The sequence below is a fragment of the Ailuropoda melanoleuca genome, chromosome 4 (assembly GCF_002007445.2).
Source record: "Ailuropoda melanoleuca isolate Jingjing chromosome 4, ASM200744v2, whole genome shotgun sequence".
NCBI lineage: Eukaryota > Metazoa > Chordata > Mammalia > Carnivora > Ursidae > Ailuropoda > Ailuropoda melanoleuca.
Genome location: NC_048221.1, coordinates 64,310,840 through 64,331,154, shown reverse-complemented (window position 1 = coordinate 64,331,154; position 20,315 = coordinate 64,310,840). Strand labels below are relative to the sequence as shown.

Genomic DNA, 20,315 nt, shown 5'->3' with positions numbered 1-20,315 from the left:
CAGTTGGTAATGAGGTATTTTCAGGTATGGTAAGAATGCAGGAAATAGCATATAGGATATTTTGTAGTGTTTCCGGTAAACAGTATAAAAATTAAAAAGAGCTGTCAAAATAAATGCCTCCATAAGAGAGTTTCATTTTGGGGCACCTGGGTGGCTCAGTCAGTTTAGTGTTCGACTCTTGATTTCAGCTCATGATCTCAGGGTCGTGAGATCGAGCCCCAGGTTGGGCTCTGTGCTGAGCATGGAGCCTACTTAAGATTCACTTTCTCCCTTTCCCTCTGCACCTCCCCCCTCCTCCCTCTCTGTCTCTGTCTCTCTCTTTTTCTCTCTAAGAGTGTTTCATTTTGTGAAATGCATTTTAGGGATTTCTTTTTAAGAACAAATGAATAAAACGATATAATTTGGGGCCTTCCTTACCGAAGGGCTTTGGTGTCTCCTTAAGTGTGTCATTTTCAAGCACTTTTATACTAGGGAACGTATTTGGTGTTTGCCTGCTAAATTTAAATTACATGAAACTTTAACAGTTTGCTTCTGAATTAAGAAACCCTTCCCTGAGATCTCTTTGAAGAACGGAGGTTCTAGATAATAACCAGTAACTGGATAATACTGGTTTTGCGCTTGTTTTGCTCTTTTGACTGTTTCTTAACTCTTCTTTGTGTTTATGTAGAAATGATTATGTCATTGCATCACTAGGTTACTCTTGGTCCGGAGCTTCCTATTTAAAGGAGCATTTTCCACCTCCCTTTCTCTCTCTCTGTGTCTCGTCCTCCTCTCTGCGATGGCTTCCTTACGTTAGCGCAGCCATCTCTGAAACATCAGACAAGGGTCGCAGACAGATTGGGCTTTAGAGCTCTTTGATTCTTGTCCCTAAAGAGTACAGTGAGCTCCACTCTGCCAACTCCTGTTAAAAAGACATTTCAAAGGAAGGATTGTGATTGGCTCAGGGATTTGAAGACCTGTGATTGGATCAGACTGTGTCACGTGACCAGCCCTGCAGCCTGAGAAATACTGGAAGGAGGCAGTCAAGTTACATTTACTTGGAGTGAGACCTGCCTCGCGGTCTGTGTTGACTATAAGTTATCAAGAAAAGTTAAGTACTTTCTGGTAGAGTGAGGGTTGGACTGGTGATAGACTGAGTTGAAGCTTCAGGGATGAAAGAGAAGGGCACTGTGCCTCGAGGGTGGCCTGTGGCCGAGGGCTGAAGGTGAAAAGCTCTGCTGCTTCCAGGGTCCCAAACCGCAGGGTGGTGAGAAAGGTGGTAGACGCTTGGTCTTGCCCTGTTTTGTGCTGTAGGCAGTCGGGACTGTTTCTCAGTGAAGATTGGAGTGCTTCCAAAGCTCGCTTATGCCATCGCACAGAAAACTGATAGTGTTTCCATAGCACTCTGGGGGAACAGCTGGCGGTCATGGCCTCAGGCTTTTTGGATGCCCCCAGGACTGGGGAATCGCTGTCTGGGCAGCAGGAGAGGGAAGAGCCACTGGCAACAGGGTGAAGATGCCTAGGTGGAGACATGCCAGGAAAAGAACGTGTCCAGGCAAGAGAAGATAGAACCTGTTCCCAGAACCAAGGAATGGAAATGGGGAGAAGGCAAGGAGAAAATATGTGGCAAAGTATAATTCAGTTCTCACATCTCATGTTGGCCCTTCTTTTCAGACTTCAATAAAATTGTAAACAAAATGATTCAAGTTTCAACTCTTCCCTCATTCACTCTTGCTCCCCTGAGCTCTGCCTATAACCCCTCTTGCTTTCCTCGACCTTGGCGGTATTTAGGAATCACCCAGAAATGTTGTTTACATATACAGAACCCCAGGCCCCAGCCAGAGATTCTGATTCCATAGGTCTGGGATGGGGCCCAGGCATTTGCATTTTTCCAAGGATTTCTAGTAGTTATAGAAAGCCATACTTTTACAAAAGAAGCACAAGGCCTTTGCCAGCACTCTTCCACTCTAGTCAGTGGCCTTTGTGGGTCCCTTGATGCTTTGTGTGTCATTACAGTATTGACAGTGGATTGTGATTCTGTATGTGTTCTCTCCACAAAATCATGACCGCTTTGTGTCAGTGAATGACCTATAAACATTAGTTGAATTGAGTTGAAAGCCTGTAAAGGAGAAGAGACAAAAAGATGTGGAAAATCCATGAAATGAGCAAGACTATATGAATAAGCTGGCATTTATAATAGTTTTAAGTTTACTTTTTTTTTTTTTGTATTTTAAGAAAGGTGGTTCCATTTTTATGCTTGGATCCTCTCTTAAAACAAATCTTGGGGGCGCCTGGGTGGCTCAGTTGGTTAAGCATCCAACTCTTGATTTTGGCTGAGGTCATGATCTCAGGGTTGGGTTGTGAGATCCAGCCCGGTGTCGGGCTTTGTGCTGGACATGGAGCCTCCTTAAGATTCCCTTTCTCCCTCTGCCCCTGCCTCCACCCTGCTCGCACGCTCTTGCTCTCTCAAAAAAGCAAAACAAAAAAACAAATTTTGTTTACATTTTCTCGTATATCAAACTCACTCTCTTCTTGGTTGTTAGGTTTCCTAGAAGAGGCAATCCATTATATGGTAAATTCATGCCCTGGAATAATTAGTTTTTCTCACATGAGGGAATACTTTGGTCTGAGAGCATGCAATTCACCCTGAGTAACCACAAGACCCGCTTTTAATCAATACAGAGAAAGCTTTTTAATTGTCCTTTGACATTGCTAATGTTCGACACTGACGAGTGGAGTATGCTTTCATGTCTGGAAAAGTCTTTATTGAGAATATACAGCTTCTATTTGGACTGTGTTTGTCTACAATCGGATGCATACTTTCTCAGTTCACACTGAAGAGGTAGAATGGGAGCAAAAGAATTTTGCAACATTCTTCTTATCTGTTTAACTCAAATTCTGAGCCGTTCGGATTACAGAAAACGTCTCCTAATCTGGGAATGGAAATTAGAGAATTCACCACTCCTTAAAAAATGAAAGCCCTTGTACTTAGAAACTGAACTCACTGAGGCATGGCGTCACCCTATGTACATACACGCAGACAGGATATATATTTTTTATCTTCACAAACACAAATCCGCTGTCTCCACCTGCCTTCAGTATCCATGCTGGTCCTTTTGATTCTACAGATCACAGCCATCTAAATGAAAGGTTCTGGACCTTCATGAAACTAATCTCAGCCAGTATTGTTTGACTATGCATCTCAGTACCGTGACATGCAGGCAGCCACAGTCAGCATGGCTGAACGCCAGCCCTGCTCTGTCGAAGCGTACATGCTGGTAGAAGGAACTGAGCATCCATGGGAGAATGGCTTCCTGGACTGCTAAGATGGAGTTACAGAACAGAGAAAAGTCTTTGTGGAATTTTTCTCTTCAGAAATAGTCAAATACGAAGTCTGTTCTTCCCCCGGAAGACTCTGGTGAGATAGTATTAGCTGGCATGGATTTCTTGTGTGCTGTACTTAGCATGAGGTAGTGATGAAGAAAACCTCAATTGCTGGTAACTGTGAAAACCACTAATTGTAGGGCTTCAGCTTCTTGGTCTCTAAATTGGTGATAATCGCCATACGTGTATGTTAAAACGTAACGTGAGGTAAGGTAATAACAAAGCAGAAAGCACCAGGGAATTTTATACATACGTTACCTCCATGTGGCCCCACAGAACGGAAGCAATACCTGTCAAGAACACAAACACGTTTGGGGATGTTGTATGGGCCAGGTAGGTGCCACCATGGATTTTGCAAACTAAATGACAGACCACTGCAGGAAATGAGTTGAGTCCAGTCTCTAGGGTCATGTCCCTCCAAATCCGGTCTCCATATTTCCTTCAGAGTTCTCTTTTTAAAATAGAGATTCTGTCCACACCACACCACTGTCCCTATGAACAATTTATCCATGAGGTCATTGATTCGAAACACGTTAATGACCTGCCGGACACTGTGCTAAACGTTGGAGACATTTTTTTTTTTCTCATGAAACTCCCAGTTGTGTTGGGGAAATAGGTGTTAATTATATGATCACAGATATAATCTCTCACTTTTTCCCTCCAGCCTGTGGAATAAGGTTGAAACTCCTGAACAGAATGTACGACAGTGCCATTTGTTATTATCTGGCCCCTAACTCCTTTCATCCTTGTCTCTTAACGTTATCATCCCTCTCTTCTCTGGCTACCAGAATTATTCCCCATTGCCCAAATATGCCAACCTGTTTTCTTGCTTTCAAGCCTTTGCACATGGCTGCTTCTTTTTCTTGGCTTGCTTCTTCCTGCTTGCTGAGCTCTTCACTTAGCCATGGAGACGTGGCTCAAATGGACCCCCTTCTGTGGCAGAGGTAGTGATTTCCTTCCCTGCGCTCCCAATCCCATTTCTGATACTTGCACAGTTCTGTCACGATAGTATCTTTGTGACCCTTTCTCTCTGAGACTTTGAACCCTTGAAAGTAGAAAGCCATGTTTTACTTGCTTTTATCATCCTACACCCCAGCACAGAACTTGACCCCGAGTAGATGCTGAGAAAATATTGGTTGATATTAAATTGTTCTTCATAATCATATTAGCCGAGTACGGAGACTAGGAAAGAGGGACATGCATGGGAAGGGGGATGACTCAGTGATACAGGTTAGTAAGAGTAAGGTCATGTTGCAAATGCTAAAGGCCAGTAGTTCTATATTTGAAGAATCTGTAGAGTGAGACATTCAACTAGAGGGGCGCATGGGTGGCACAGGGGGTTGAGCACCCGACTCATGGTTTTGGCTCAGGTCGTGATCTCAGGGTCATGAGCTCCAGCCCGGCATTGGGCTCTGTGCTCAGTGCTGAGTCTGCTTCAGATTCTCTTTCCCTCTGCCTTTACCCCTCCCACTCATGTGCTCTCTCTCCTTCCCTGTCTCTCAGGTAAATAAACCTTAAAAAATAATTCAGCTAGAATTTTCTAAAATGTAATGAGTCTCTTTAGGTTATTATTTTGATGTGGATATTATCTATCGCATTGATGTTCAGAATGAAAAGCCATGGATTTCTGGCCTGAAATCCTCATGGGGCTCCATGCTGATAGAGGAAGAAATCTCACTTCCCTGTAAGTGCTGTGTCACTGTGATATGCTTTGACATGACCTTGTACCCAGGGGCACTCCTGGCCAGGCACTTCCGACCCAGTGAGGACGAGGAAAGTCAGGCAGCAGCCAACACCATTCCCACCTCATAAGTTTCTTGTGCTTCTTAGGAAAATGAGGAAGAAGCAAAGTTTTGGTGCCAAGGCTGTCAGCTGTAGATGATGGTCTATGCAGAAGGGAGAGAAGGTTTCTGTTCTTCTCTACTTCTGGGAGACTGGATTGCGTTTGCCTCCCTAGTTGGTAGTTTTGTATTGCAGTGAGGGGCTTTGACTTCAGGTCAGAGTATAGCACAACAAAAAACCTCTTTGCAATGAAAACTCCTCCTGACCTTTGCATTAAGCTGTATGTGACAGACCAGAACAGGGATGTTTGGAACATTGGTCCCCAGCCCATAGAGTGCACCAATGTCATAGACATGCCTAGGCTTCCTGAACAGGGCACCACCAGACACTGAGGCCTGGGGTACCCACCGGGGCCATTCTTCTCCCTCCAGTGTCTCACTGTTTTCGTGGGAAATAGCTTTAAGTGACAGCGAGGTGTCTGGTGGACATGGGCATCACTGCTGGTGTCACATTAAGGGCACAAAGCAATGGAAATTGATCCTGTGGACATTCAGGTAAAATTCGTTAATTTTTTTTTACACCAAAGCTCTGTGTTTCCATAATTTCTGAATAGAATTTTATTAAATCACTCACATAATGGACTGAAAATTCCCATTTCCCTGTATGGTTTACATTTTGCCTGGTGACTGACAGGAATGTGATCTTAGAGGGAAATGTGTATCATAGTCCCACAAACAATATTCTCCAGCCTTTTAAAAATCACTTTTTGAATGATTAAAAAAAAATCCAGTGCCGGGAGGGAGAGAGAGAGAAATAGGGTTAGTATGAAAAATGGAGGGATTTCAACTCTGTAGCTGATGTTTTATTTAAAAAAAAAAAAAAGTGATTAGAAAGAGCTGGATAGAGGGTACTTTGGTGTTTATTCTCTATATTTGTCTCTAAGCTTAAATACTTTATAATAAAGTCACTTGGAGGCACGTTTGGCATAAAATTAGAGAATTTCAGGAAGTAACATGACCATTATAATTTGTTTTTGTTATAAAGTTTAGCTTGATAACATTTAAGAAAGGCTCATTAGTTTGTGTTGCTGTGTATATACCTTTTTTTAAATAAAATATATCATGCTTTAGATTCATATTCAGTTTATTTTATTTTATTTTATTATATTATGTTAATCACCATACAGTACATCCCCAGATTCCGATGTAAAGTTTGGATGCTTCATTAGTTGCGTATAACACCCAGTGCACCATGCAATACGTGCCCTCCTTACTACCCATCACCAGTCTATCCCATTCCCCCACCCCCTCCCCTCTGAAGTCTTCAGTTTGTTTCTCATAGTCCATAGTCTCTCATGTTTCATTCCCCCTTCTGATTACCCCCCTTTTCTTTATCCCTTTCTTCCCCTACCGATCATCCTAGTTCTTATGTTCCATAGATGAGAGAAATCATATGATAATTGTCTTTCTCTGCTTGACTTATTTCACTTAGCATTATCTCCTCCAGTGCCGTCCATGTTGCAGCAAATGTTGAGAATTCGTTCTTTCTGATAGCTGAGTAATATTCCATTGTATATATGGACCACAGCTTCTTAATCCAGTCATCTGTTGAAGGGCATCTCGGCTCCTTCCATGATTTGGCTATTGTGGACAATGCAGCTATGAACATTGGGGTGCATATGGCCCTTCTCTTTACTACGTCTGTATCTTTGGGGTAAACACCCAGTAGTGCAATGGCTGGGTCATAGGGTAGTTCAATTTTTAACTTTTTAAGGGACCTCCACACTGTTTTCCAGAGTGGCTGTACCAACTTGCATTCCCACCAACAATGTAGGAGGGATCCCCTTTCTCCACATCCTCTCCAACAATTGTTGTTTCTTGCCTTGTCTATCTTTGCCATTCTAACTGGCGTAAGGTGGTATCTCAGTGTGGTTTTGATTTGAATTTCCCTGATGGCTAATGATTTTGAACATTTTTTCATGTGTCTGTTAGCCATTTGTATGTCTTCATTGGAAAAGTGTCTGTTCATATCTTCTGCCCATTTTATGATTTGTTTATTTGTTTCTCGTGTATTGAGTTTGAGAAGTTCTTTGTAGATCTTGGATACCAGTCCTTTATCTGTGGTGTCCTTTGCAAATATATTCTCCCATTCCGTGGGCTGTCTCTTAGTTTTTTTGACTGTTTCCTTGGCTGTGCAGAAGCTCTTTATCCTGATAAAGTCCCATAAGTTCATTTTATCTTTTATTTCTCTTGCCTTTGGAGATGTGTCGTGAAAAAGGTTGCTCTGGCCGATGTCATAGAAGTTGTTGCCTATGTTCTCCTCTAGAATTTTGATGGATTCCTGTCTCACATTGAGGTCTTTCATCCATTTGGAGTTTATTTTTGTGTATGGTGTGAGAGAGTGGTCAAGTTTCATTCTTTTGCATGTAGCTGTCCAATTTTCCCAGCACCATTTATTGAAGAGACTGTCTTTTTTCCACCGGATGTTTTTTCCTGCTTTATCAAAGATTAGTTGCCCAAAGAGCCGAGGGTCCATTTCTGGGTTCTCTATTCTGTTCCATTGGTCGATGTGTCTGTTTTTGTGCCAGTACCATGCTGTCTTTGTGATCACAGCTTTGTAGTACAGCTCGAAATCCGGCATTGTGATGCCCCCAGCTTTGTTTTTCCTTTTCAACAGTTCCTTGGAGATTCGGGGCCTTTTCTGGTTCCATACAAATTTAAGGACTATTTGTTCCAGTTCTTTGAAAAATGTCCTCGGTATTTTGATCGGGATAGCATTGAAAGTGTAGATTGCTCTGGGTAGTATGGACATTTTAACTATGTNGATTCATATTCAGTTTAATCAGGCTTTTGCCTCTATTACTTTATATCAGGTCACTCTTACTTTTTGAAGTCTAGTTAAAGAAAAACCAAAATATGAAAGATGAAGAAGTTCAGAGCTGCTGTTAACGAATGGTTTTTATTGCAGTGGGGGCTGGCAAGATGCCCTACGTGGGCTTACTCAGAGGCCACTTGCCATTCCCTTCACCTCAGTCTCTCACCTCCTGGCGGAGGTTCTAGCCTGTGACTCGAGTCACCGGGGCAGAGTGTCTCTTAGCTTCTGTGGCCAAGCACACTTGAGCAGCTCTGGCCACGATCAGCTGGAGACATGCACTTGGTCGTGGCCACCATGCCAGGGAGGTGAATGCCAGCAATGGCGCGATCCACTGAATACCGGCCCCTAAAGATTCTCCTCCACAGACCCTCCTTGCAAATATATTGCCTTACATGGCAGAAGGGACGTTGCAGATGTGATTAAGTTAGAGTCTTGAGATGGGGAGATGACACTGGATAAAATCACACGGACTCTGAGGAGAGGACAGTAGGAGGAGGTCAGCCATCAGAAGGAGACATGGCCAGGGAGGCAGAGGTTGGCGTGACAGGCTCCTGAGCCGAGACATGTGAGCAGCCTCTAGACTAGAAAAAGTGAGGAACAATCCCCGCTCGAACGTCCAGAAGGCACACAGCCCTATCAGCACCTGGATTTTAGCCCAGCGAAAGTGGTTTCAGACTGCTGACCTCTGGAAGCATAAGAGGATGAATCTGTGTTGTTGTCACTACGTTCCAGCCAATTTCTTACCGCAGCCACTGGAAGCCAATACAGACAGGCTTGTGCTTGAGAAAGGATGAGCAAGAGCTGGGCAGAGGGGTAAGGCTTCTTCCCCATCCGAGGTGACCGGGCTCACCGGGAGCTTGGACGGAACAAGGGTTCCATCCTCAGCAGTGCTGGCTTTGAGTCACACGGCTTGAGTAAGACTCCTGGCAACACCGCTTATTAGCAGTGTCGTCTTGAATAAGTGGGCCTCTGTCTGCCTTTGTTCTCTCATCTGTAAAATGGGAATGCTAACAGAACTTGCTTCAGAGCTTTGTAATGAGGTGAAGTGACCTAATCCACACAGGGTGTGTGCATAGTACCTGGCACAGAGCAGGGGTGCCATAAAGGCGGACTGTGACTATACAAGCCCTCAGCTAGTCCAAGGCCTTGCCACGTATTTGCAGTTGCTGAATCTTATTAGCTTATTTAATAAGGGCACACAAATAGGCATGTTGTGTGTGTGTAAGAAACAGGTCTTTTTCTTACGAAGAAAAGTGTTCACGATTACCCGGTTAGGTCTTCACTCAGAGAGCCCTTAGATGGGTGTTCTGCTACCTGTCCGTGCGCTCGCAGTAGGAGGATTTTCCTAAAATAACAGAAATCATCTCAGAGTACAGAGGGATCCATTCGTGGTTGGGGGCAGGGTGCATTTAGGGTCATTGTAGCTCTGAAGTTAGGAGAATGTGGGGGACTTCACAGGTCATGACCATCAGTTGGCTTGCAATGTGGTGATCCCTCAGAGGAGGGCGGACAGCTCACTCAAATTCTGTCTTCCTTCATTCTGGAATACCTTCTGATAACGAAGTCCTTTTGTACTTTCTCGTATCCATGTCTCTGTATTTTTTTATCATTTAATTTTTTTCATCATGATAAGTATACTCTTTAATGCTCATCCCCTATTTCCCCCATCCCCCCCCCACCTCCCCTCTGGTAACCACCAGTTTGATCTCATAGTTAAGAGTCTGTTTCTTGGTTTGTCTTTCTCCCCCCCACCCTTTGCTTGTTTGTTTCTTAAGTTCCACATATGAGTGAAATTATATGGTGTTTATCTTTCTCTAGCTGACTTATTTCGCTTAGCATTATACTCTCTAGTTCAGTCCATGTCATTGCAAATGGCAAGATTTCATTCTTTCTTATGGCTGAGTAATATTCTATCGTATGTATACACCACATCTTCTTTATCCATTCATCTATAGCTGGACACTGGGGCTGCTTCTGTAGTTTGGCTGTTGTAAATCATGCTGCTATGAACATAGGGGTGCATGTATCACTTTGAAGTAGTGTTTTTGTATTTTTGGGGTAAATACCCAGTACTGCAATTCCTGGAGCATAGGGTAGTTCTGTTGTTAACTTTTTGAGGAACCTCCATACTATTTTCCACAGTGGCTGCACCAGTTTGCATTCCTGCCAACAGTACATGAGGGTTCCCCTTTCTCCACATCCTCATTAACACTTGTTGTTTCTTACGGTTTTGATTCTGACAGGTGTGAGGTGGTATCTCATCGTGGTTTTGATTTGCATTTCCCTGATCACCAGTCACACTGAGCACCTTTTTATGTGCCTATTGGCCATCTGTGTGTCATCGTTGGAGAAATGTCTGTTCATGTCTTGTGCACATTTTTAAATTGGATTATTTGTTTTCTGGGTATTGAGTTGTATACCTTCTTTATATATTTTGGATACTAACCCTTTATTGGATATGTAATTTGCAAATATCTTCTCCCATTCAGTAGGTTGTCCTTTCGTTTCGTTGATTGCTTTCTTCACTATGAAGAGACTTTTTATTTTGATGAAGTCCCAATAGCTTTTTTTTTTTTTTGCTTTTATTTCCCTTGCCTCAGGAGACATATCTAGAAAAATGTGGCTACAGCTGGTGTCTGGTATTGGTGTCTCTTTAGGTGGACCCCAGATGAGCCGTCACCCAGCTCATACTGACTTTCCTTCCGTAGGTGGCATTTGAGGTGGGCAGGAGTGTCGTTTCAGACAGAGAAGAGCTTATGTGTAAAGTAAGGCAAGAAGATGGCAAAGAGCAGGGTGTGTTAGGGAAACTACAGATAGTTGAGGCATATGGTGCACGCTAGGTGGAGGGGGTAAGAGGTGAGACTGGATTTGTCCATTGAGTGAAGAGTGTAAAGAGCTTCCGATGGCCAACTTAGGAGCACAGACTTGGCCCCAGAGCCCTTCCCTTACCAGAGTGCGTGCGGGTGTTCTATGAAAATAGATCTCATCAGAGGGGAGATCAGGGGTCTGTGGTCCCTGAGTTTTGAAGATTCCGGGGGAAACAGGAAAAAGGGTTTCTTTTCTTTAGGTGATCTCAGAGCCTATAAATACACTGTGAATTTTCCAGAAGTGGAAACTAAGGCATTGGTATAAAGAAAGAGTAAGTGGGTCCAAGAGACTTAGAATGAGGGGTAGAAAGCAATGGGTGATCAGTGAGATGGTGGGGTGGGGGGCGCGGGAGAGGTGTGGCGTGGAGAGAAGGCCAGTGAGACTATAGTTTCAGGTTTAGCACGTAAGGCCGTGCCTTGGCATTTTAGGCACCAGAGCAATAGGGAAGACAAAACCAGTTTTATGGGAAGGTAGCGGGTGTTGAATATATTGCGGAGCCATTCTGTTGTGATGCTGGCCAGTGCCGACGCCCATAGACTGCAGAGCTGGGCAGAGCCGAGAAGTTCAAGCCACAGGTATCGAGGAAGTCCTCCAGAGATAGTGGGGTCCCAACGATGCCAATCACATTCACTTATACGAATCAGTCAATAATGTTACAGCACAGGGCAGAAGGGTAGAGCCCTGACTTAGCTCTTAAGTGCCGACTCCTCTATTCTGTCTAGGATCGTTGTCACGTTTGAATGGAAGCTGTGTCTTTCCTTGCAGAATCACTGCTTGTGCAATGACGATGAATAAGTACGTGGAGGAAAACGTGTCCCAGAAGTCCTACACGACCATCAAGTATTTCATGAAGATGCTGAGCAGTGTCAGCGAGACCTTGATCTTCATCTTCATGGGCGTGTCCACCGTCGGGAAGAACCACGAGTGGAACTGGGCCTTCGTGTGCTTCACTCTCGCCTTCTGCCTGATCTGGCGAGCGCTGGGTAATGATGCTTGTTTCCCGAAGGATCCTTCAGCGACACTCAGGAGAAGAATGGGGCTTGCTTCTTCTCATCCCCCCTTTGGCTGCGGCTCCTTCAATGGCTTCATCTTCTTCCTCTCCCTGTCTCCCACCTCCCCCCAATCCCTCACAGAGTCTGTTCATCCCCAGGTACCTTCATGACTTTGCCGTAAGTCACACTGACCTCTCTCGGCCTCCCTGAGTTCACATTTTCACCCGTGACCCCGGAACAACAAACGCCCAAGAGCAGAGGAGAAGGGGAAAGACTGTGGGGCTTATTAGACACTTTGCCCTGTCACAGAAGCGCAGAGAATGAGTCTTCCTGGTTTCACGTTCTGGCCTCACACAGTCTGTTTTCTTTGGTTTTGCTTTTCGTTCTCAGGTGTCTTTGTCCTGACTCAGGTCATTAACTGGTTCCGGACGATTCCCCTGACCTTTAAGGATCAGTTCATCATTGCCTATGGAGGCCTCCGAGGTGCCATCTGCTTTGCGCTTGTGTTTCTCCTGCCTGCTGCTGTGTTTCCTCGGAAAAAGCTGTTCATTACAGCTGCAATTGTTGTCATATTCTTTACTGTCTTCATCCTGGTGAGTAAGCTTCTCTCTCCCGGCGAAGTGTCTCCAGTTACTGAGAGGAGACGAGCTCTTTCAGGCAATCTAACGAACTCCTTTCACAGGAGGCCAAGTGGCAAAGGCGTGGTGCAGCTTTGGGATTTGTGGTGTTAGGGAAAATGCTGCTTCCGGGTGTCACCTGATTGTGCAGGGGCCCAAGAGAATCCAGTTTGGTCACTTGGCCCACATGCAGGAATTCTTATTTAAGGAAACGCAGCTTAGTGATCTAAGCTTACTACTGGAAACTTACGAACTGAGCTCCCTAATCCTTGTCACTTGTCTAACTCTGTGACCTAGTGAATGTACTCGTTAAATGCTACTCGTGTGATGACCTTCCAACAGCAATTTGACATTAGTTGACTGCAGAGCGGTGTGTCCCTTGAAATGTTGGGATGCGTGAACACATGCTTAATATGGGGAGGCAGAAAATGTGGTAGGAAGAACTCGGGCCTGTGTCAAGAGCCTGACTTTGCCAATCAATTAAGTTACTAAGCCCACCCTTAGAAGATTATATTTTACAAATACTCATTTAGTAAATATGTATTAGAGTCCTGCTGTGTGTCAGAAAGTACTCTAGGGGCTTAAGATCCACGAGCAAACAAAATGCAGAAATATCCCTCCTAGTGAACTTACCTCCCAGAGGGGATGGCAGATACTAGACACTAGACATGCTAAGTGAGGAATGATGGAGTATATAAGAGGTGAAGGGTACTGTGTACCAAGAAGCAGAGTAGTGACCGAGGGGGAGTTGCAGTTCTAAATAGAATTGTCATGGAAGGCAACAACGAAAACATGACGTTTGGCAATGGCTTGTGGGGGGTGAAGGAATTGGCTATGCCAAAGAACATTCCAGGCTGATAGGACCAAAGGTATGCAGGCAGTATGTTCCTGGCCAGTGTGGCTGGAGGGATGGGGATGGACACGGTGAGGGAGACTCTGGTGTCCTCGAGAGGACAAGGCCACATGGGCCCATGTAGGGGCTGGCTCTTCTCCAAGTGGAATGGAAGCCTTTGGGTTCTGTGCAGAAGTGTGATATGTTTTGACTTACTGTAAAAGGATCGCCCTGGACGCTGAAGAACTGGCTGCTAAGACGACAGGATAGACATGGGGNGTGTGATATATTTTGACTTACTGTAAAAGGATCGCCCTGGACGCTGAAGAACTGGCTGCTAAGACGACAGGATAGACATGGGGAGTAGAGTGCGGAGGCCAGTACAGNAAGTGTGATATGTTTTGACTTACTGTAAAAGGATCGCCCTGGACGCTGAAGAACTGGCTGCTAAGACGACAGGATAGACATGGGGAGTAGAGTGCGGAGGCCAGTACAGTGACCAGTAAGACCGGTCCTGAGAAGGATTGAGATTCTCAAATCCACCCTGAAGGTGGAACCTACGGGATCCCCGATTAGACGTGAGTGTGAGGGAAAGAGCCATCCCAGAGGACTCCAGGGCTTCTGGTCCAAGCGTCTGGGAGGACAGACTTCCTCTCAAGTGAGAAGGGAAGGGTGTGGACGGAGGGGATGGGACTCGGTTACAAGCACGCCCGGTTAGGGTTGCCGATTAGACCTACAAGCAGAGGCATGAGTAGGCGGCAGGGTGCTGGATCTGGAGTTCAGGAGACAGCCGAGAGCTGGCATTTGAAGCGCTGAAACTGGACAGGATGGTCAAGGGAGTGAATATATATCAAAGAAGCCAGGACACAGGACCAGGAACTGGTCTCTAGGGCAGCCCAACCTTAAGACACTGGGGAGAAAAGAAAGGCAGCCAAGGAGCCTGAGGGCAGGTGATAATGACAAAGGGGGAGAACTAGGAGGTACTTTTTATTTATTTATTTTTATTTTATTTATTTTTGAGGAGGTATTATTTATTTATTTATTCTCTGTTTTAAAGGTTTGTTTATTTATTTGAGAGAGAGAAACGGGGATGGGGGTGGGAAGGGCAGAGGGGGAGGAGGAGGGACAAGCAGACTCCGCACTGAGCACAGAGCCAGACGCGGGGCTCCATCTCACGACCCTGAGATCACGACCTGAGCCGAACAAAACCAGCAGTCAGGTGCTTAACTGACTGCGCCACCCAGGCACCCCTTTAAGAGGTACTTTTTAAAAAAATTTTTGTTTTAACGGTTCGTCACAGAACGCTTTCTAGGTGCCGGACTCAGGTCTAAGCTCTTTTTTTATTGTCTCATTGAATCCTTATAACAATTCTATGGCACAGAACTCGAGGAGTCACTGTTACTGTTCCCATGTCACAGATGAGGACACTGAGGCAGCGAACCTGTGTTTTAGCACCTTTCCCAAGTCAACACAGATAGTAAGAGGTGAAACAGGGACCAGTCTGTGTTCACTGTAAATGAAGTGTGTAAGAGCTCAATGTTGTAACTCACTGGGCTGCTCCTTCTCCTTCCACTGATCAGCTCCCCAAAAAACAGTCCATCCTTCATCCTGTCATACCTCCTAGAGCTGGGGACGGTGGGTTGTCCTTTGAGAAGAGTCCGGGAGGAGACTGACTCGGGAGCCCCTGTCCTAAGTCAAGAAGTGGCCACTTCCTGTTATTGTCTTTGTCGGCAGCACCTTCCTACTGCTGGTACCCATCAGCGATGACTTTCTTGTGCCAGGCACTCGGACAGGGTCTTTTCTAGATGCATAATCTCATTTCATCCTCACAGCAGACCTATGAGAATGAGCCCCATGAGGCTAAAAGAGAGAAAGGAGACAGACCCAAGGGCACATGTAAGTGACAGAACTTGAGCCTAGGACTCTGACCCACAGACGAGCTCAGAACTACTGAGCTCCATTGACTTCACTCAGAAGACATTATTGACCAGGTCGTGGTCAGTGACAGTTCCAGTTACAGTAGTACACGCACGTTTGGGTTCAAATATCCCACGTCCTTATACTCAGGGAGACACCTGGGTGTAGAGGAGAAGCGAAGGCCCTCGTCTTTATCTTTTTACTAGACTGTTTATAGGATCCTCGTAAAAAGTCTTCCAATTTGCTACTCCCACACTTTACCTGAGGCAAAATTGTGCACTGAGTGCATTTTGCCTGGAGCCTTTGAATCTCCCAGGAGCATCCTAGGGCATCAGGCTTGAGAGGAAATGTCAGGAGGGGTTTAGTGACTCACCGCCTCGCCGAGGCCTGCTGCCCTGTCCTTTAGCACTCCCAGTGAGCCCTGCCAAGGCTTAGTCAGTGCTCTGGACTCCCCGGTGCTCTCAGAACTTAAGGTGTCAAATACAAAAATAGAACGGTGTCAGCCTAGTGTAACTAGGAACTGGGTCATTTGGAGATGGATGTATCAGCTGTTATTATCCACGCACGTGTTTCTCAAGTATCTGTGGTGCAGAAACAGCCCCTCCCCCAACATCATGGGCACGTGCATTTGTAAAATCCAATAAAGATGATGAAATAAGAAGACGTTATTCAGGAGCGGACGTACAAAAGACAAGCTCAATTTTTTTAGTAGATCGAATAGGCATAAAGTTACGTTTCTACAATCAGAACAAACATAACATAGGAAAAAGGAAAGTATTGCAGAAAGGTATACTATTAGTCAATGAATGTGTGTGCATAGCTGATTAATACAGAGTCTCGTTATTATACTCACAATATCTTGGCTTTTGGGAACTGTAAATCAACCAAATATATGGGTGAAGTTTAGATTCCTATCTGCAATGCCTACTCACCACTTTGAATGAATAGCATGTATAGCAATATTCAACAGAATTTTTGATATGACAAATGAAAAAAGCAGAGGCCACAAACAGAATAGATTTATTGGCTATATTTGGCATTGTAAGCATATCAGATTAACCCTTCGGAGATTTTGGGGGGTCAGTATTTGGAGTCTGTAAGCATACCCCACGGGCAGTCTTCTCCTCTGATAAGGTTTAAGGATAACCTGGGGAAGAGGAATTTCTGTAGTTCCACTCATACTATAATCTTCCTGTCACTGTTGTCTGACCCACCCTTTTGTGTGCACAGATTGGAGACTAATGACCTGGCTCTTAAGAGGCTCTGGGTTATGAACACACACTTGCACAGCCACACACACACACACACACACACACACACACTCCCTTCAGATCTCTTCAGGATCTTTTTTTCCAGAATACATCAATAATTAAGGAACTCAGGGAAAGAAGCCTGAAAGAAAATACTTAATGGGTTATAAACATGGTAGAAATAATTAATTATAATCTATGCATAACATTTTGCCTTCTGATTAAGGGCTATGCATTCTTTTCCAGTGACAACTTTTATGTTGATGCATCTATCATTAAACTTCTAAATGTCTTTCCCCCTTATTTCAATATTTTTTGTATAATGAGCTCTCCCATCCCTAGTGCTGTTGAGTTAGCACTGTCTTCTAAAATAGAATTCCATGTGACATATGGTTTATTATCTGAAACCTAGACTTGTAATAACATTCCTTGAATCATGCTGATAATTAGGAAAATAGCCTCTTGATGAAACATATTAACATGTTACCAGAATACAGTCTTGCTTATGGAATATTGAATGAGTGAACAGTTCTGATTCTTTGGGCATGTGAATTCATTTTCTTTTAGATAAGAGTGGTAATGTTACATAAATATAAGCTTTCTCTCATTTTAAAATTATATTCAAGATTGGGGGTGAGGCAGAGTCTAGTAGTAGAAAGCACAGACGTTGGAGTAAGGCTGTCCTGGGTTGAGATTCTGGTTGATATTCTGATAGTTACTGCCCAGAACAGCCTCTGTGAGCTTCTGTGGATCCGGATAATGGTACCTCCCTCCCAAGCAGTAGAGAAGAAATTTGTAGGCAAACATAGTACTTGATGATTTAACCTGATGATTTGCTATGTTTTATTTATGACATTAAATAAAATGGTAGTAGAAGAAAAAAAAACAATGCCCTTCGATGTATGTTTCTTTTCTTTGCAAAGAAAAATGATTACAGAACAATCTAACAGTCTGGTTATTATTTAATGATTCCCTGTAATCACGTAGCAGACCCTCCGAATTCTGAATATTCGGTGGTTATCAGAAGCCCATCAGGTAGCAAGGTTAACTGGAATTCAAGAGAGGACAGTCTCTTTCTGCCTCCACTGCAGAAGCATGTTGTGTCCATTGTTAAGTCGTTGTCCAGAACTGTGAAACATCTGGGATTTTACCCTGTTTGCAAGTTGTCAGGTTTAACTTGCCTGTAAAATCTCCATGGGTGCCTGCAGAGGACACATGACTCCTGCATCATAGACGAAGAGCTTTATTACTCATGGCCAGAGCAGTAGCCAGAGCTTTGCGTTGGTTTGTGTCAGTGATCCACACCCCAGGTCCCCCCACAGAAGGCCCAGGATGGATGTCCACACGTGCGGTGGGTTGCATTACAGGATGTAGGCACTGACCTGGAATATTTACCACTCTTTGTCTCGAGGGTGACATTACCTCATCTCTCAGTGTTGCTAGTTGCAAATGCAACCCTGAAAAATGGCCTGGGTAAAGGCAGTTGAGTCCCTGCATCATTGGCACCCTCTGCAAGAATGTGTGGGACACTCAGGACCCGGGGTGGCCCGGCCTTTCCCAATAATCAGCTACCGCTGGGAGCACCTGGGTGGCTTAGTCGGTTAAGCATCTGACTCCTGATTTCAGCTCCGGTCATGATCTCAGGGTCGTGAGATCAGCACTACGTGGGGCTCTGTGATCAGTATGGAGTCTGCTTAAGATTCCTCTCTCCCTTTCCTCTGCCCCTCCCCCGCAATAAGAAATAAAAATAAAAAAAAATACCTCTGCTGCCTTAGCCTGTGAAACTGGGGCGATGATGCCAACTATTTTTAGACATTGTACTTCAGTTTGTTAAAGGAGTGGTCATGTTTAAGATTACGTATCTGGTGTAACAATGACACATTCCTGTATTTAATTAACATATACCATTATTAAGTGGAGTTCTGTGGAATTAACAAAACTTCATTCTGGTTCTTTGATAAAATGAGCAAGATAATTAGGATTTTTTAAGATAAAAAATGTAGGTGAATAATTTAGAATGTAAGAGAAAGCACAAAGATAGTTGCAAGGGTTTGTGACTGAACAACTAGGTAAAAGAAGGTGATGTTTAATATCACTGGAGTATTGGGTTCGAGGGGTGGGCAATCGGGTGTTTGGGTTTGGACACATACATCTTGGACATGCATATTTGCATATTAGACATCCAAATGGAGATATTGACTAGGCAATTGTATGTATGGGTCTAGAATTTATGGAGAAGCCAGAGTGGGAAATAGAAATTAGAGACTCATTGGTATATAAATGGTTTGTAAGACATGAGTCTGGAAGACACAGTTCAGGAACGAGCATAGGGAGAGTATAGAAAAGGAGGCATACGAATATTGAGAAGTCAAGAGAACGTTCGGGAACCACTCGAGGAGACTAAAAAACATGAAGAGTAATATGGGAGAAGCATCAAGAGGTACTTATCCACACAAGGGAAGAAAGTGTTCAGGAAGGAGAGGGTTCTAGCAACTGTGACAAATGGGGTGCTCGGTCAGGCAAGGTGGGAACAGAGAGCGGACTATTGGATGCAGCAAGTCCGTGATGAATGGACATCTTCACGACAGCACTGGGGTCAGATGGTGAGGAAACTCCAATCCACTGGATTCCAGGGAGAAGGATAAAGAGAGATTGGAGACGGGAGATAGAAGGCAAGTCTGCCGAGGTCTGGGAGAGGAAAGGGGAGAGGAAAGGGGAGAGGAAAGGGGTGGCAGTGAGAGGGAAATGTGAGCCAGAGGAGGGCTTTTGTTTGTGTCTTTCAAAGATGGGAGCCATAGTAGCATCCTGAATGCTGGTGGGACAGTAGAGAGAAACCCTGATGGCACGGTGAAGAGAAAGACGTGCTTTAGGGGAAGAGATAGACGTCTGGTAGCTAGTTACTGTGCAGTGTGGTTAAGTCTTGAGAGAAAGATACACAGAGGCCGGGGGACTGTGGCATGAAGAGCGCGAGCACCCCTGAGAACACTTTCATGGTTCTTGTCCACTTATCCCATTCAAAGATAAATACCGCGTGTGCAGCCAGCTCATGACCTCTGTGATCAAGTTTGTAAGGTGAGCAAGGCCTTACAGAGGATACGGGATCGCAGAGCAATGATAGCGACAGTTTTTGTTGTTAGAGGGTTTCTTTAAGTTTTTCTGGACATTGTCTACTAGACCAGCAGAGAAATATAAGACAGTTCCTCCCACCTTTTTTTTTTCTTCTAAATTTAATTAAAAAAACAAAAAAACAAAAAACAACCAAACAAGAAATCCTTTTCTTCCAAAAGCTGAAACCAAAAGAATGCTCACGACTTCATCAGACAGTAGTTGTTTTCTGTGTCTGCAGAAGCAGGCAGGGCGGGTAGAGACAAAGCAGCACAGGGTGGAAAACCGAGCTCACCCGGCTGGCCTCCTGTTCGTGCCTGCTGTGAAATGATTCCCTTCCATCAGATCTGGCCCCGAGGTATTGTGCGGATTGTGCCAAAGCCGAATGAGTGGGTGAACCTGTCACTTGTCCTTTGCAAATATGGTTTTCAGTGGTTTGATGGAAAACCAAGGCGTTTCTTTATTGCTTTAACCTACACGGATGGTAACAAGCTATTTTTCTGAGGCTTATCAGTTTGCTTCCCCGGGTGACCTGAATTGGAAATTTTCCAATGTGGTTAAAATAAGGTGGCTTCTCAAAGGTTAGTTGTCGTTTTTGTTTTGTTTTTCCTTTATTTCTCCCAATGCAAGACCCAGAACTCCTAGAGGATAGCATCCAGCCTGGGGAACTTAATATGATGCCCATAGATGCCAGGTCCTCTGCCTCCAAAATAGA

At 44.5% G+C, this 20,315-nt stretch overlaps 1 protein-coding gene across 1 annotated transcript in view; it reads left to right on the top strand.

Moving 5' to 3' along the window:
- Nucleotides 1-20,315, top strand: part of SLC9A2 (solute carrier family 9 member A2) — a 108,269-nt gene that overhangs the window by 60,321 nt on the left and 27,633 nt on the right. Inside the window, exons 4-5 of the mRNA XM_034658936.1 lie at nucleotides 11,653-11,870; nucleotides 12,270-12,472. Coding sequence (XP_034514827.1) covers nucleotides 11,653-11,870; nucleotides 12,270-12,472 — 421 coding nt within the window. The remainder of the gene's footprint in view (nucleotides 1-11,652; nucleotides 11,871-12,269; nucleotides 12,473-20,315) is intronic.